General features: G+C 39.7%; 1 protein-coding gene across 1 annotated transcript in view; it reads left to right on the top strand.

The window, feature by feature from the left end:
- The window catches only part of LOC117424517 (ATP-binding cassette sub-family C member 3-like), a 120,001-nt gene that overhangs the window by 84,323 nt on the left and 16,134 nt on the right, over nucleotides 1-19,544 (top strand). Inside the window, 5 exon segments of the mRNA XM_034040908.3 lie at nucleotides 386-569; nucleotides 2,693-2,795; nucleotides 3,385-3,538; nucleotides 4,069-4,276; nucleotides 5,324-5,634. Of these exon segments, the coding sequence (XP_033896799.3) occupies nucleotides 386-569; nucleotides 2,693-2,795; nucleotides 3,385-3,538; nucleotides 4,069-4,276; nucleotides 5,324-5,634 (960 nt within the window).

The following is a 19,544-nucleotide window of genomic DNA, read 5'->3' on the forward strand; positions in this document are numbered from 1 at the left end:
GTTTCCATCTTATTACAGTGTTTTACCAGCAAATACATCTGTACACATGTAGAGCCACCCAAAATATATTTACAATGTAAATGCATCACTTGCGTAAAACGTGCAAGTCTCGTTTATGCTACCCAAAACAGTACACTATATAGAATACTATTACACTAGTGTAGCGCACGCTTGGTATTTAATGCAGAACTTGGTATATCATTTCTTTCTGTGAAACACTAATATCTGTAATAGTGCGCACCTTTTCCAGTGAACAGCATGGTATTTGGTATACACAAATGTTAAAGCTTTGGAGACTGGACTGGCTTTGGCTTGTTCAGGTTAGTTTCCAGTGCTGGTCACTGGCTGCTGTGTACTTGACTTTCTTCCTCTTCATTTTAAACAGACTCGAATCCTGGTGACACACAGCATCACCTTCCTGCCGCAGGTAGACAACATTGTGGTGTTAGTGGGTGGGAGGGTGTCCGAGATGGGGTCCTACCAGGAGCTGCTGACACAAAATGGTGCCTTTGCAGAATTCCTCCGAAATTACGCGCTCGAGGACATTGTTGAGGAAGACGAGGCTACAGGTATATCCCTTGTTTCTTATTTTTATTTTTTATTTTTTATTATTTTAATATTAAACGTTTTTAGGGGTTTCGTTAAAAGATAAATTACCTATATTATTTTTATCTCATGCACCTTATGAAAATGAACACACTTTTCAGTACAAATGGGTGTTTACATGTACAGTGATTTCTTGTTTTGCTTTAGCATATTCTAAGCTTTGAAGAACTTTGGTTTCCATCTTATGAGATCAATAGGCCTTTTTCATAAGTTGCACAACATTGTCAGAACATTGTGAAAACTGCAGGGTACGTGGAGGATGATATACAAATGAAACTGTCTGGCAGACACTCTGTGATGCTGTTTGGTCTCGGTGCTGTTCAGGTATAAAGAGGCTGGATGCCTACAGTTCCTACAGTTCCTCAGTAGTCACAGCCTCTACTGCATGCATTCTGAATCAGCCTGTATAATTCAATAATTTTACTAATGTGCTGTAGATTTTTCAATTGATCTAACTACTGCAGATTTCAAGACAAAAAGCTCAAAAAGCACAATACATAAGACAGCCCTATTTGTTAAATGTTTTAATGTATTTTTATTTATGATAAAAACGCTGGCATTTTGATCCCCCATTGTTTTAGATCAATTGAATTATTATATACAATCAGTAATAAAGGACACCGACCACCTCACAAACTGATACTGTAGAAAAGATATAAAACAATAAATACATTATAGGTCACCAGATGATGTTTTACACAAAATACTATTAGTTTCCCTTTAATCTAAGAGAATAAACAAACAGTATAAAAAAAATATAGAGCCCAGTATTCAATTTAGAGTGGCAGTTCCACTCTTAAGGAAACCACATTTTGTGGACTGCTGTCTTTTATAAGTCACACACACGCACACACGCACACACACACACACACACACACACACACACACACGCACATACACACTCAAATCCTATGAATGTGTTCTCAAACTCTGTTTCTCAAAAAATACTATTGTCAGAATGCTGATTCCTCACTAACATGTCATAACATGCACTGGGAACACCCTTTCTTCCAATCCCAAGTTTATCTGTCTCTTGTATGCCAGCACTTTATATACTTTTCATTTAACTTGCTTTCTCTCCAATGCTGTGCTCTGTCGGCCCAGAAGCTATAGCTAAGTTGTCTGTCTTTTTGGAGTTAATGAGGAAAGGTGGTTAATTTTCTTTTTTGTATTGCCATGATAAACCCTAGGCTGTTAGTAGATATTTCTGCTGCACATATTCTAAAGCTTGCCTCCCTGGTTTCATTACAATGACTGTGTTGAAGTCCTCTGTGGATGAACTACTCTTGCGAACGAGAGCTTGCTGGTTCAAATCTTGGTGCTGGAGAGTTGTCAATCAGGGAGAGCTGCATTGGCCTTTGCGTTCCTGCAGGTTTGGAAAGCAAAGTGTCTGGGTATGGTGACCCCTAGGGGTCAGAAAGCATATGACTTCAGGCAAAGTAATTTGCTACAATTCAAGTCGTGGAAAAAGGAGTGTGAAAGGCTTGTAGTTTTCCATTCCTGAGTTTTTAGCATTTACAGTTGTGTGCAAATGTATAACACCACCTCAGGATTAGTCATTCATATCCTTTATATGCCTACCTGCATGAAAACCTCTGGGTGTGACAATTTCAACTTTCCGTCAGTAATCCGTTATATAGAAACAATAGGCACTCAATAGGTGAAAATGTTAGACCACTTTCATATATTCTTCAAAGCCACTGTGTAAATTAGGTTGTGCCGGTAGCTGAATGCTGGCTCTTATAACTTTATTCACCGAGACATCTTGATGTCACTGCAAAAATCCCGGGGTACCCAAACTAACCTCTATCCAGTCTCCCTGTCAGTACATCTCTTCCTCAATGGGCAACAGTTGTGGTCTCAACCACAACAATGTGTGAACCAAGATTGTTTGAAAAGTTCCCTTAATAAGTGTTTGAAAGCTTTATAATCTGAAACAGTTTCTATACAGTATGCAAGGCGATGCAGGATGCTGGTTTAAACACATGCAAACCACATTAAACTGAGCCTCGTTGCACCCTTGCTCAGCATGAAGATCTGCACACTGCTAAATGCTCACTGCATATTTAATCTGACTTGCTTGCAGAGCTGGAGGAAGAAGAGGATTTCCTCAACGACACCTTGAGTAACCACATCGACATGGTAGATAACGAGCCAGTAGCGAACGAAGCTCGCAAGCAGTTCATTAGGTAAGAACAGTGGTTTATACTTTCTCAAAGTGAAAACAGACTTTGTGAAATAATATACAGCAGCTTCACACCGAGGGACACAACCTAACAGTTCTAAAGCAGAAATCATCTTGTTAAGGAACAATGGTATGCAGCCCATTGAATTCCTAAAAGCTCTCTGGTGCACTCTGCTGGAAAAAGAAAGTATTGGTTTTACACTTCAGGCTGCAACACACGATACCCGCGGTATGCTGTGAGGTGCCTCAAGATATTTCAAGTTTATTTTGGCACCGTGGAACCTACAGTATGCATAAAAACATTTTTTATGATGTTGTAATCATTCCTAGGGTTATGATATCCTAGGGTTATGAAATAGCAGAAGGAGCCTCCAGAGATGAAAGGCTATGGCTTCACATAGATTCAAAGACAACTGCTAGTAAGAAGTTCACAGCAGTAGCAGTGAATGTACCTAAATGGTAGTTGTAGACAGCAATAGGGAGCAAAAATGCTTTTTGCAGAATTCTTTATTACTTTGGTTTTTTTTCTTTCCTTTTTTGCTTGTCATTGTTTGTAACTTTCTTTTTCATGTTTGCTTTCTACAATTTCTCAGGCAAATTAGTGTCATTTCAGCGGACCTGGAGAACCCCAAAAAAATGTCAACACGAAAGAGAAAGTGCAGCGAAAGGAAAGCACCTGACCACCCACCTGACAAGAAATCATCAGCTCAGAAACTCATTCACGTAGAGACCACAGAGACTGGGAGAGTAAGTGAGGCAGAGCACCCACTGTGGGGTGAACAGTGTATTGCAAATTGCATTTTATTGATTTGCATGAGTTGTGTTAATAGGTTTTACTTCTATGAATGTACAACAAGCTGTATTTTATTCATTTTGTTAAGTTAACCAGTTAAGGTGATTCAACCAGTTAAGGTAATTTTTACATTATTTGTCTGATATCCTACTGCACATCAATAAATATGGAACATCATTTTTATCAGCTATCTAAAATACATGATTAAAGTACTGCACAGATATAATAGAATCTGCAGGTGCCATATGAACTGGGAGCTGAGGGGGGTAGGAGTGCAACATAGTACAGATTAAGACCCCACAGATTAAAAACTCTACAAGCACACCAACAGATGAGCCTCTTTTGTGTTTAAGACACCAGTCTTCGGTTCGGACCCTCCCTCCGCCCTATTACATTAAAACATATGTTAAAATGAAAGTTAAAATGTAAGATTGAACTGCTCTGTTTCTGTTGTGAATGGCAAATCCTCCTCTTTCCACCCTAGGTGAAACTGCAGGTGTTTTGGGAGTACATGAAAGCAGTGGGCCCTGTTGTGTGCTTGTTCATATGTTTCCTGTACTGCTGTCAGAATGCAGCTGCTACAGGGGCCAACGTATGGCTCAGTGAGTGGACGAACGACGCTGTTGTTAACGGAACTCAAACAGAAACAAGCATGAGGCTTGGGGTGTATGCAGCACTGGGCCTAACTCAAGGTAGGAATCACTTGTAAGGGAAAAACGTATCTGTTTCTTTTGTTAACTGTTTAGATATGCAAGTCTTATTGCATTAGTTTATTACTGATAATAAGCGTTCTACTTGATCTCATGTTTTCCCAGCCATTCTACTCTTTAAACATTAAGTTAATACCATGGGATTACTTATTAAATACATGACAAATTAGTGCATTCGATTCATTTACAGGTCTGCTGTTTTGAATGGAGCCAACTACTACTAGAGCGCTCTGCAGGTTTTGTTGTTGTAATTTGCTTTTTACACTTTCAAGTGGCAAGTTGCTCTTCACCACGGTCTTCAGATTTCAAATAAAATGAAATAAATATAAATATCATTTTTTGTTGGAAAAGAGAGCAGTGTTTTGTACCCTCAGAAGTATTTATATTGATGCATTTTTGTGGCTTAAATTATAAAAGCTGTATATTTCCTCATTTTCCTTTGAAAAACGTGGCCGGTATTATCATTACCTTTACTTAATTTCCAGGTTTGTTCTGGGAGAGCATCTATCCCTTTGAATCTCTCCACTAATAAATGAGATTATTAAACTCAATCTCTGATTCCATGGTGAAACATTTCAAATAAATGAAAAAAAGTCCCCAACAGGCTCACATGGTAAAAACACGGCAGTCAGGGGAGCGCAAGTTCACATCCCAGCTGTGCCATGTTGCTGGTCATCGGTGGGGATTCCACAAGGAGTGTCTCATTGGCTCTGGGCACTCCTGTGTGCTAGAGAGGCCAAATCAGCAGCAACTCACTGAGCTACAGTGCCCCCTATCTGCTAGTTGCTCAGTGAGCTCGAGCAGACAGACCTGGGTGTCATTGAAGTGGGTTCTTTTTTTTACAGCTACTACAGACAGTATTACCCTCTCCCTTATAAAATGCTGTGATATACCATGGTACAGTAATAACAAAAAGTATTGCATGCATGTTCAAGGAAAAGTAATATTCAGAATGTAAATGTACCACGGTAAACTTCAGTGCGAATGTTGCCAGTGGCTTTTTTATTGTTGTTTTGTTTTTCAAAACAGGCGTCCTGGTAATGATTTCGTCCTTTACTCTGGCACTGGGTGGCATTGGTGCTGCCAGAACACTCCACTCAGCCCTGCTGGAGAATAAGTTCTGCACGCCACAGGCTTTCTTTGACACCACCCCCTTAGGCCGCATAATCAATCGCTTCTCCAAGGACATTTATGTGATTGATGAGGTCATCCCGCCCACCATCCTCATGTTCTTGTCGACATTTTTTGGCTCCTTTACCACCATAATTGTTATCATTGCCAGCACCCCTCTCTTTGCTGTGATCATTGTGCCCCTGGCAATTGCATACTTCTTTGTGCAGGTATTATGAACTCTTTAACACAAACAAATGCAAAAAAAAAAAAAGTATATATTCATTAGCTTAAAGGTGCCCTATCGTATAATAAAACGAGCTTACATGGTATTGTACAAAGTAGCTTTGTACTGTCTTCCTACCTTTTTATGATGTGTGTAATCGTTCTGAGTGGTTCTTATTGCAGTTGTCTGTGTCAAGGTGCTTTGACTGAGTTCAGGAGCTGCTCTTTAGATCCTACCATAGACATATGTAATGTGTGTATATGGAGAGAGAGAGAGAGAGAGAGAGAGAGAGAGAGAGAGAGAGAGAGAGAGAGGTATATGTAGTGCTTGCGCCATCTAGTGCATTGGAGTGTATTGACAGTCAAACGAAACGTGTTCGCAGGCTCTGACGTCTATAAAGAAGATGCTTTGGCTGATCTGCACTGTGTTACATATATCTGTGTTACTAGAACTGAAGAGCAGATCCTGGACCCAGGTGAAAGCAACCCTAATGTTTCTAGTCGAAACGTTTATCATTGAAAACAACACAATATTTAGGAACCAAGAAGAACCACTCCGAAGAATGCAAACGTCAAAACGGGAAGGAAGAGGAAAAGAAGTCGATTTTGCAATCCTGGTAGGCTGAGAAACTAAAAGTCACAGCATAGGATTCCATCCACTACCACAGTCTGTACAGAGATTTTTGTAATTATCTTCAAGAATAAAGTTTGATATTCATTAAAAATACTTATTGTTTATAGAAAAAAAGTCTAGAAATGTTTCATACATTGAAATCAGATTACATTTTTTTTTAAATAGTTTCTGAGTTAAATCTCAAATTCTAAACAAGTTTCCAAGATAATCTTAAAAACAGCACCATCACTATGAGAATGGAAAAACCAATTGTGTTTTAAATCCCCTTGACGGTAGGGCACCTTTAAGTAAGAGTCTTGCAGGTTCAATGTGTTCAAGACACTGCTCTTCTCTATATCTGGCTGTCGTGTACTCCCATTTTCATAGTCTATCTAGCTGCAAATCACTTTACCCTTTCTCCTCCCCACGCTGCACCGCTTAATGTTATCTGCAAAACTCTTTGAAAGGACGACTCAGTAATACACAGTATAGGGTTTGAAAAGAAGGTTTCTGTACCTGGAAAAACAAGCACTGGATCTAATTTATTGCATTACCATGGCTCTGTATTGGTACTGGAATACCTGTATCAGGACTGCTCAGCGATATCTGTTCCTTTCATGAAAATGCTGTGGATTGCTGCTGGTTCCAGCTAGAGTTTCTTCATGGCAATAACCATGCATCATCCATTCCAAAACATGTTCTGCTTTTCTACAATGTGCAAAAGCCAATCCTCGTATTTGTTGTATTTTTTAAAATTTGTGAAACTTTTCAGCTAGATCCGACAACTGTTTGATTCTGGCATAGGCTACTGGGAGTGCTGAAGAAGCTTTGGAATTATCTTCCAATCGCTGTGTCTCCTCCGAGTCACATGATTATGTGATTTCCCCCCTTATTTCTACAACCAGGAAATCATGTGACATTGGTTTGCTATTGATTGGGCATATATGTTTAGCCGTGTATGTATTACCTGTGTAGGGGAAGTTGCTCTTTAAACTCTTTTGTTTGTTGCCTACAGGCAAAGTTTATGGTTATCTCTATTTCTGAGGTGTAGTGCTGGCCACTTAATGGCAGTGCTGGGGCTGAGCATCTCACACCTCAAAATCTCAGTTTACAATAGCAGTTAAAAGATCACAAACAAAAAAATACATACAATTTTTGTTCTGTTTTAGTTGACATGCTTTTCATTTATTTTTATTTTTTCTAATAATGTAGGGTACTTTATACTGAAGAGGCCATCCGCTTTGTTTTTCTCCATAATAACATAACTGCAGATTGTGTAACACGTTACATTTGGTTACAGGATGAAGAAGACTGGATATTTCCCAACATCCGAATGGATTACCTGTCCTGTGTGTACATTGACGCTATGTCATTTATATCCACAGTATTAGCATGGAGCATTTTGACTTGATCCTGGTATGCTTGTGTGCTGTCTGAAGTGCTTATGTAGTTTTAGTAGCAGATCAGCTTATCCAGTTTGTTTCTTTACAGGTCACTGTACCTGGCAATGCCCCTCGGCTTTCTTTTTCAAACAGTTTCAAAGCTATAGTGTCCCACGTTCAATTTTACACTAAAACATAAATCTGTCTGGTTTGCTGGCAGTGCAGTTTGTTCACATTCACATCACATTCAGAGCCAAATATGCCTTCTCCTGTTACTACTTAGTCCCATGGTATCACGATGCCCCACTGACTTTTCTTTTGGTTGGTTGAAGGAAAGATCTTCAGAACAGCTTTTGATGGGCTGAAACTTTTGTTTAATGCATTGTGGTCATGATGACCTAGTTTGTGATGGTACTGTCTGATGCCAGATTGACATTAGGCTGTATCATAGGAACTGCTTATTGATGGTGCCATTATAAGCTGGGAGTGTAGGTTGAGGTAACCTACTTTCTCATGGTATCTGCAATGGGTTGTTAATACCACCCCCCCCCATGTGAATATTGAGTCATGGTTGTTCTTGTTGTGTTATACCACACAGGTCTTCTTATCTTCATTACCTGTTTTCTAAGCCGGGCCTACTTGATGCTGAAAGCGTCCCAGATGATTCACCAACAAATGCTTCAGGGCACCCTCCTATCCCCTCTGAGCTTTTTTGAAGCCACGCCCTCTGGGAGAATTTTGAACCGATTTGCCAAAGACATCGACACTATTGATACCCACATCCCTGAAAATATTGACGTTTGGATGCGCACTTTCTGGTACACAGCCTCTGTCCTGCTCATATGCTCAGCCCTCACCCCCATCTTCCTCATAGTGATAGTGCCATTAATGATGTTCTATTGGTGGGTCCAGGTAACTAACTCAGTGATATAGCATGCCACGCGTTTTGTTTTTTTCTCTTTATGTTTTAATACCTGTGTGGTATGGTCAATCTTGTTAGTGTCCATCCTCTGTGTCAATCACAGGATCCAATGCTAATATTTTTGATGACTGTTCTTTAATAACTACCTGACATTTTGAAACTGCATAAACTAAACTGATATCTATATGTAGAAACAAATTACCAAGGATTTTGGAGTCCTCAAAAATAACTGCCATACAATATTGCTCACTTGTCTTCTGACAGGATCTGTAACCAAAGCAAGGTTCACAATCGTATATCCATGTATAGTGTGGTCTTCCACCCCCAAGTGATTATCTTAATGATATTAATAGTTCCCTATCAAGTACAAAATGTAACCATTACCAAATGGGTGTTTACCTGTAAAGATCCCAAACCTGAATAGAAAACCAAAGCTGCGCGCGAGCACCCGTGACGCAGTCATGCTCGCCCCCGAGAGCACAAGAGGACTGAGGGCACAGGTACCAGCATCATTTTCCTTTCAGATCCCTACCGGAGAGCATACAGATAAGTACTGGTTACTTTTATCTGCATATATTTTGCTACTAACGCAATAATTATTTTTCAAACTTTGTATTTTTTGTTTAATAATTACATGTAATTTTTGCACACAGCCTGTTGCATGTTCCTTCCCATAGCGGTGTGGAGCCAACGGCTTCTGTCACACCGTCCAGAGATCAGGCAGCTTAGGGCGGCTGACTTTGTGCCCCACCCCTCGCGAAAAAAATTACTTACATTTTCCCAATATGAATAAATAGATGCTATTTACAGAATTAACAATGAACAATTTAAAGAAATTTAACAGAATAAGGAATCAACATACGCACCATAGCCAGACATTAAGAATTAGGGTTAGCTACAGAAGCACTACCTGCTCAATACTGCGGTATATTAGATATATCGGCAAATCAAGGCAAGCACTGATAAGAGAAAAAAAAAAAAAAACATGCGCTACTACAGGGGAGCAGAGACAGGGATTGAGTAGGGACTACAGCAGAAACTAGATATAGTGGGAGATAGATAGAACAGTATTCACTAAACCAGAATTAATGATCAATCGGCTAAAATCACTGTTTTCTGTACCCTTCTTGGATGTTCCCAAGCACTAAATCCTTCTGTAAAAGCATGTGATCTACTGGAGAAAAGCTTACACGCAAAGCAGTACACATTTCCAGTAGATGGAGACTAAATAAGCCGCGCAACAACTTCACCGCTGTGCAGGCGACATGAAAAAAAGATCTTTAGAAAACATTCTTCTCTTCCCTGCTATCACCCGCTCAGAAGTCAGGAACTTTCCTACATCCGTGTTTCTACACACAGCCTAACCTTTAGCAACCCAAAACAGCCTGTCATTTTCATCTGATTTTTATTCACAGTGCAGAATCTGTAGAAACTTGGTCAGTGGTAGATAAATGTACCTTTTGTTGAGCAGCTTCGAATGGAGTTAGAGGCTGGTGTATTTCTACCGCATTTTCTTCTCCTGCAAAGCTCCAGACGGGCCATCTTGCTCCTCGTGGATTTTTTCAGCCACTTCACACCTGTCTTATAGGAGCTTGTCCGTTTTTTTTTTTTTTTTTTTTAAAACACGCTAAGCTGTGGAACTTTTTTGGACTAAAGCTGCTTCTTTTAAACATTTTTCTTTTTTTTGTTTCCGTTTAGCAACCCCACTTGAGTAGTGACGGTTGGTAGCCAAATCCCTATTTACTTATTTAGCATATCAGCAGCAGTCTTTACCGCTAGCGTGTGCAAGCATACAGTGCTAGTACATTCATTTACATACTGCGGTTCAAGCTCACTGGCATTCCACTGAACAGGCAGGTCATGTGTCAAAAAAACTTAAACCATTTTCAAGGGAGGGGGGTGTCAAGTGTTATTAAATAAAAATGTAACATTGTGAACAGTATTTATTACTGCACTTACAATGATGCACACACAATACAAATACATTCTAAGGCTCTGTATAAAACAAATGGAAGATTAAATATGTAAGGTCATAACTATGTGGACCCTAGTTACTGGGGGTCCTGGGCTTGGAGCCTGTAAGCCCGTCCCTTAATACGGCCTGACTTGATTGTGTGTTAATTTGGCATTTAAAATAGGACTTGTGGCAATGGGAGGTTTATGTACACTAGTACAGTATGCAGAGGAGAGTGGCGTTTGATTAGAGTACTCGGAAATTTTAATGCTCAAGTACTCGTCTCGAGGGACAATAGATCTCAAAAATCCCACCACTATTATCAAAGACCGCAAACTTTTAAATCTCTGAGGCAGACTTTTTAATATCAGTCACAGTGCTCTTTAAAATTACAAAATACTGTGCTTTTTTATCCCTGGTAATTACCTTTTCCAAAAGTGAAAGTATTTCCAACTTTTTTTCAATTGTAAGCACAACTCACTTTCACGCTGTACACGCTGTATTCATTTTTTTATTTTTTTTTAAACCATATAATTTGGGGCAGTTACTTATAACAACAACAACAAAAAAAAAACAACCTACAAAAAATGTAATAGGTTCCTGTTTTTTTGTTGTTAAACCTTTAAGAAACACTATTCTAAAAACATTATACTATCCGAAAATGTGTTTAATATGTATATAGTATAAATTTATATCTTCACTAGTAACTTTAATTGCAACCATAAACATTTCAATATATACTTTGATGTGTATGTGTTTCTTTTTATTTTTACCTGGGTTTTTTTACTTTGTAGTTAAGTCTCTGCGATGTTAAAACGTTATTTGCTTATTTATGGCCCCACTGAGACTTGGAGACATCAGAGTGCTCAGTTACCTGGACTACTGGCTCATTTGTACCCAGTCTCCAGTAGAAGCAGAGGCCCACACGGAACTCGTCACGACCACCTTTATCAGTTGAGCCTGACGGTGAATCGTAGGAGTACAATTGGACTCCAGGTCCATGCTGTCCACTCTATCAGACAACAGAGTGCAGACAGTAGTTGTCTGTATGAAGCCTTTTTTAGCTCAATACAGCACTTACAATAGTAACATTCCAGAGACTTCTGGGCTTCATGGCAGCAGCTTCCGAGACCCTTCCTTTGGGTTTCCTGCAGATGCGCCCTCTCCAAGCCTGGTGCAACAACAGGGTTTTTCAGCCCGTGTTGAACCCGGGCTGCCTAGTGATAGTGTCTCGCCACTGTCTAAAGGTGCTCTCTTGGTGGACACAACCTGCCCATCTATGTCTAGGCGTAATACTGGGTAGCGTCATCAGAAGAGAGGTCATGAGCACGGACGCGTCCAGCCACGGCTGGGGTACACGGGGACTGTGGAGCTCCCTGTGGCAGGGTCGCCACATAAACTGCCTGCAGTTCCAAAAGATTTATCTGGCCAAGGAGGTTCAAGGGAGACACATGGTTGACCAGACAGACAACACTACTGTGGTGGCTTATATAAACCAACAGTGCGGCCTCAGGTCTCCCAATCTCCATTGTGTGGCACGCAAGCTATTGCTCTGGGCACACAAACACCTCCACAAACACCGGGGTGGTAAACTGGGCAGCAGACCTCCTTTCCAGGAGAGTTCCCAGCACCTCAGAGTGGAGGCTTCACCCCGAGGTGGTGAGCATCATTTGGAACAGGTTCGGGAGAGCAGAGATATATCTCTTTGCCTCCAAGGAATCGACCCACTGCCCCCTTTGGTTCTCCATAACAGGAGACAGGGACCCTCTGGCGATCAGATGCCTTGGCACACCAGTAGCAGAGGCACCTGTTGTATGCCTTCCCATGCCTGCTCGCCATGCTCCCGCTGTGTGTAGAAAAAATCAGGCAGGACCGGGCCAGGGTGCTATTAGTAGCCCCTTACTGGCCCAGGAGACTTTGGTTTTAGGCTCTGATGCAGGTCCTGAGCAGCCAAACTTGGAGTTTGCCCAATCACTGCAATCTGTGCAGTCAGGTGGGGGGGACCTTATGGCATTCCGACTTATCGAGCCTACAGCTCTGGGTCTGGCCCCTGAACGGCTGATTTAAGCCATTTGGGTCTGTCCAGTAGGGTCATTGAGATCCTGCAAAATGTCAGAGCAGTGTCCACACATTCCCAGTATGGGTACAAGTGGGGCATCTTTCAGATGTGGTGTCTGCCTCATGGGTTTGACCCCACTTGTCCCATGGCAGTAATACTGCAATTTTTGCAGGACCTGTTTGACGAGGGGACATCCTCATCCATGTTAAAGGTCTATCTGGCAGCCATTTCGGCCTGCCATGTCAAAATTGACTCGGTGCCCCAGGAGGTCATTTCCTGGCGCGGTAATTTTTGAAAGGAGCTTGGCGGCTTCGGCCACCTCTGAAGGATATTGTTCCTCGCTGGAGGCTTAACGTAGTGCTTGAGGAACTCATGAAGCCTCCATTTGAGTCCTTACATTCTTTGTCTGTTATGGGGCTAGGTCCCATGGGCAATCCCTGTCTAAACAGAGGCTATTAAAATGGATAACAGACACAGAAAGGACTGCCTATGAGCGAGCCAACTGGTCCCCTCCAGAAAAGCTCACTACCCATTCCACCAAGGGCATGCCAACTTCATGGGCTTTGTTCCAGGGTGCATGTGTCAATGACATTTGCAATGCAGAGGTTCGGGCTACTCCCCATATTGTTACAAGATTCTATCGAATGAATTTCATGGATCCTCAAAACCCTAGCTTTGGAACTAGAGTGTTGAGGGCGGCTTCAGTCAACTCTTATAACATAACATAGAGGTGAGTTCTCCCTCAATTTTTAGCCCTAGCTACATGTTACTGGGGTTCCGAATGGTATTGCACAAGGCAGCCTTGGCTTAGCCTTGTAGCAGTCCGGTCATTCTGCAATATTGCCTTTGGATGGCTTTGGTACAGTAACCCATTTGGTAATGATTACATTTTGTACTTGATAGGGAATGTTGGGTTATTATCATAATCATGGTTCCCTGAAATTAGAAACCTTTAACATTCAAGGTGGCTGCATGCATGTTTGAAGGAAAAATGATGCTGGTATCTGTGCCCACAGTCCTCTTGTGCTCTCGGGGGCGAGCATGGCTGCGTCACGGGCAGTTGCTCGCTGCTTTGGTATTCTATTCAGGTTTGCAGGTGTTAGACATTACTCAAACTGCAACTTCAATTTCTGCTATTCTGCAACTCACTTTAATTGGGACTCTGTGATAAAACAATACAGACTGGATTAACAAGTGTCACAATGGGTCACTTAGCGAAACAGCACAGTTTATTAAAATCCAGGACTAGTAAATAGTGAGACCAAAACACTAATATAATAACTATAACTACAGGAACATCATGTGTGCTTGGAGACCCTCGACTCAGATATCATCCACTTGTACACCTTAATCGTTCGGTCGACATTCATATTATCTGTGGTAATCATGTTTCTGACTGTCAATAAAGCTTAAATGGATAAGCCAAACTGCTATCAAGCTGTTTGGGAAATTACTTAAACTGTCTCCACACTACTGTGGGAGAAAACGGAAAAAGAACGACTAAATACAGGTAGGGATGTCACGTCAACAAATTTTGACAGTATTGTAACTGTTAAATATACCACGGTTATCATCGTACCGTAGTATAATGTCATTTTTTTGTAATCCGTTTTTAAATGGCTATTGAAAGAAATACACTCACGTCAAGTAATTTTTTAACAAGAAAACTACGTTTATCAGTTTGGACAGCATCCTATTAGTTAAGAGAAGCAAAATGTTACCTAGCAATAGCCAATCAAGTGCGTTTTAAGACATGCAGTGCCCACCCACTGATCTCTTGGCAGAGTGCAAAGTAGAGAGTGACACTGTAATGAAACTTCAGTCCTGGCCCATCCTGTCCTGTCAAAAATGTTCCTGTCTCATCCCATCCCATGAAAGAGTCATAATTTCCAATCCTGTCCCGTCCTGTAACTTATTTATTTATTTATTTATTTAATTCCTGTCCCATCCTGTCCTGTCAAAAAAATCCTGTCCCATCCCATCCTGTGATATACCAAGAGCAACTATTATTTGGAGGTACAGATATTTTTGTATTCGTGTATAAAATTAGGGTTTATAGGGTATAATAAAAATATCTTACACATATACATTTTTTAGCCTAATGAGATGCAAACAAGATGCCCATGCACAAGACTTAAAATAAACAACGGCTTTTGACTGTGTTGTTCAAATTTATTTTTATTTCAGTGTAAAATCGACAGGATCACATTTTAAACTTAGATTCTGTCAATATAAATAAGCACCAGTATAAAATTTTGAATAATCAGATCAAGTCCGTTAAGAGTGACTGCCACAAAGTTTCACTTGAAAAAAGAAAGAAAAAAAGGTGCTTGACATCAACTCAAAACGTACATCACCAGATGCTGCATTCAAGTTAAGCAGGCAGAGAGTCCACTACCCTCTGCAGATAAATTACGGCCTAAATTGCTGTGGAAGAAAAGAAGAGCATCCACAGTGTCAGGATTAAGCTGTGTGCATCTCTGCTCCATTGTACTCCTGGTAGTGCTGAAACTACGCTCTGATGAAGTGCTCCTAGCAGGAATTGCTAGAAGCCTTTTGGTTACCATAGCAAGAGCTGTATAGCTAGCAGAGTTGTCTTTCCAAAAATTAAGCAGTGGTACATCTTGAGCGTCAGTCTTTGAGTTGATGTACTCAAGCACCATTTCTCTGCTGTTTTTCTCATTGTCATCCTCTGACGAATTGTCGAGTTTGTGCTGCATGCATGTAGCATATCAAATGAAAGGCCACAAAATGTCCTTTATATTATGTAAGTTGCAACAGGATCAGGCATACTATATGTGGTAGAGATGAGAATATATGTGAAAAAAAAACGCTTTTCTGAAAAAAACCGGTGTGGTCACTGTTATATATATTGTAATATAGATGGCTTAAAAAAAAACAAAAAACAAACAAAAAAAACTGTACCATTGAACTTCAATATGAAATGACATGGGGGGAAAAATGAATCAAATTGGGTGAAAAACAACTGTTTTATTAGCACTTTTACCAACCGAGCATAATCACAACTTTTTTTTTTTAACAAAACAAAATATGGAACACCCTAGAACTATCTACAATTTTACATTCTCAGGCCATGTCCCATTACTTGTTGTGCCACTCTGTAAAGCAGTTCCTGTCTGGCACATGAACAATGGATACAACCCTACAAATCTCTGTCATCTCTGTCACGCTCAAGCTGCCAGTCTCAAAGCCTGCAGCCTCTCTCTAGTGTGTTACATAGTGTAATCTCATGCAGTTTTCAGAACTTGAGACGTCTGTGTTCATTAGTTTAGTTCTAATGAACACAGTGGCTCACCGATGGACAAATGGCGAATAAAAAAACGTGCCCATATCACCTTAAACCGTGTGAACTCGGTAATCATGGTATAGAAAAATGGTTCGGTTTCAAAACCGTGGCAGTTTATACCGCGGTTTACCGTAAAACTGGTAATACCGTGACATCCCTAACAACAGGTAGCAAATACTAGTTAAAACATGATTTTTTTAAAATGTGATTATTGATATAATTAGCATGATAAACTGACAAGGTAATTGTCTTTCTGGTCACTCCTGCATGCCACAATATGTTTGGATATTTTGTCGCTGCAGACCAATTCCTCAAATGAAGATGCAAACAAAAACACAATACAAATAAATACAATAAGGCTTCAAAATCAGTCATTTTGAAAAGATAGTAAAATGTGCCATGTGTGATAAAGATTTAAATATTTTCCGTTTTACATATTTGTATTAAGTTTTCAAATACAAAATATATTTAAGGCTAGCCCAAGCCAAACTAACCTCACAACATTCCAAACCTCATACAATATGTCTACACATGTATTTTACTTAATTTTAATTACAGAAAGACCTTTTTAGGGTTTTTATTTTACCAGTTTGGTTTAGAAATATTTGGTATTATACCAAATATTTTGTAAGCAGTTTGGAAAAATATGAATTTGAAAAGTGAAATGATGTCAGGTAGAGAAAAAGAACAGCAATCCTGTTCGGTAGTAGATGGTGTATATGTGTGGAATTGTATGTTACATGTAACAGTAAAAAACAAATGTCGTACTATTTTATTTCATATTGGTGACATGTGTGCTGCATTATATTATGAGCATATTGTTTAATGAACAGAAATGGCTGTGATAACTGTGCATGGCTCACAACCTTTTAGTTAGAGATATTAACCATATAAAACAACTATTTGTCACCCTGTTCACTTCCTAATACATTTGTAGTTTTTTTCCTCATTCAATGTAAAGTATCACTACCCATCAGTTGTGTCCGTGGTGCACAATTTAGAAAACTGAAATACTAAACCCATTACAATCTGCTACTCTGGGATCACAATCGTTTTAGTATTAGTGCCATACCTTTAACCTTATAAGAAATGTGCAGAAATACTAGATGCCAAAAAACTTTGAGGCTCACTAGTCTAGAAGTAATTTAATATCTGGTTAACGTGCAAAGCTCAGTAGCAGGTAAGATGTAAGCCACACTCTGTGTGACTTATATTGGGCCAGCAGGCATAAAATAGAACAGTCAGCCCAGCGCAGGATTTTTCAAGTTAAATATAGTCGAACTGTTAAAGTCACCATCCGCTTTTATTGAAATATAGATAATGGGAGCAAATGGTAATATCACTTTAGTTAGTAACACACTCCGGTTAATATCAATCATGTTTATCAGACATATAGCTATGGCCAAAGGTTTTGCATCACTTAGAATTTTAGAATTAAGCCATAATTATATATAGATAGATAGATATCATGAACATAATTTAGATCTTCTGTAGAACATCATGTAATCAAATAAACTACAAAGTGGCATTGCAAAATTCTACCAGAAGCCATAATTTGTCTGTTTTTCGTTAAGTATAAAGTGTTATGTAATTCAATATCTTAACATACATTATTCAGCAGGTTTCATTCGACTTTGTGAAGCAGAATGAGTTAATTCTATTGGATGCTGCAATGCTTTTGGCCAGAGTTGTACAGTGTGGCTTTTCTTGCTCCAGTGGCACAGCACTCTGGTCATGCTGCCTGTCTGCTGAGAGAAGATTAAACAGGGGCCCCCAGCAAACTAATTGGCAGGGCTGTCTCAGCTGTTTACACAGCTGTGGTATTTAAAGCTAAAGACAATATGATTGGATCCTTCCATATTCATTTGTGATACATTCTGATATAAAAATAAAAAAAGCTTTTATTTGGTATAAGCCAGGTTCATTTTTCTTGTGGCAGATTTTTGGGAATTTATTGATATTGCATCTAGGGATGGGAATTTTAAACGTTTAAATGTATGAACTCTAAATAAGTGATAAAACGTTTAATAATATGCTAGACGTATAACCGGTCATGTGGCAGATGTCACCAAACGCGTATTTATTTTTGCATTAATTGTGGTAATTCATCATCATTAGTCTGTCGCATATGAGACTGCTCTAGTGCCACAGTAAGGGCGGATATTATAAATAAGGCCCTGTGAAAATCATGGAAATTTTCTTTAAAATTCACTGCATTTTCACGGGTAAAGTATCGTATTTCGAGGAATGTGCACGGAAATATAACAAAAATTACGTGTACAGACTTTTTTTTAAAAAAACAGCAAATATACAGATAAATGCACATCAAAATGAACATCAGAGTTATTCAAACACTTTCCAATAGCTTGTGAAACGGTGTTGTAATTAACAGCCTGTAGGTAAAGTGTATCTGCAAGGACAGCTTTCAGTTCTAGTACGTCTGGTGCATGTTCACCATTTAGGTCTTGCAAAACAAAAAAAATGAGTAACCCATACTGATCTTGTGCATCAGTCGACTCGTCAGTGTGACCACTGACAAGCAACCATACTTTTTTTTTTTACCAATTCCATAATTTCCTGCTTGTGATACGCGGCAACTTTAGGTAAGTATTCACATCTCAGCTCGGCTGATGAAGGAATCACTCCACCACTTGCTACATTCAGTTTGAAGAATTTCTGTAACTTTTGTCCAATTTTTATCAAAAGGCATATTTGCGCAAACAAATGCCTCTGTCAGATCAAAATTTAATAAGTGGACTTTTGGAATATGGAAGTCATCATTTTTTGTTTCTTTGCAACTAAAGCAGTCACAGTACTGCTCTGGATTTCCGTCTTTCTCTTTCGATGAATACTTGAATCTAAATGCCTGTCAGCAGACGAGTTTCGGTATTGATCTACAGTAACGTTGCAGGACTTTACCTCCATCGCTGTGTAAAACTTCTGCTGGATAGTACTTTACGTGATCTGCTGCAGACACATTTTTAGCCATTTTCTTGTTTACAGTGTGTAGTATTTTAATTTCCCGCTTAAATTGCATATGACATGACAATCAATGCACAGCACTGTCTGCATGGCGTTTCATGCAGGCACATAGCAGAGCTGTAGTTTCGTTAATGTGATTTTTTATTTTGTATGAAATACAAATAATTATAAAATTATTTTTATTTCTTAAGAATATTGTAAAAATCACGGTATTGGGCTAATTTCACAGTATTTTGAGGAACCGGACGAGAAACCCGTGGTGTGTAAATAATTATGCCAAACAAAATTGCCGTACCACAAAAACACAAGTTCAATGCTGCACAGTTTGAAATGAAAACATTCAGAATTATTGTGGATGGAGTTACTGATGGCAATAAAAAGCTCCATAAACATCCATAACAACATTTGCTATAGATTTGGCCGAACAATGGGCATGATCACGGGGGCGGGGCGGGGGGAGGGGGCTTGGCTCAGTTTGGGGAGCCCCTAACTGTGACAGTTGGCAGTGAAGCCAGGCCATAGGGGTTTTAATGCAGCATGTGTGGCTATGGGTAAATGTGTATTGAGAGCTAGCTGAAGCCAATACTGGCATAGTACTGATATCGAGACAGGAGCATTAAGGTCTTGTTTGAAGTGGTAAACTTAAAACACAATAGCAGTGGCTATGAAATAAGTTGGAGAAAATAACATAAATCC

The sequence above is a fragment of the Acipenser ruthenus genome, chromosome 19, assembly GCF_902713425.1.
Source record: "Acipenser ruthenus chromosome 19, fAciRut3.2 maternal haplotype, whole genome shotgun sequence".
Classification (NCBI taxonomy): Eukaryota; Metazoa; Chordata; class Actinopteri; order Acipenseriformes; family Acipenseridae; genus Acipenser; species Acipenser ruthenus.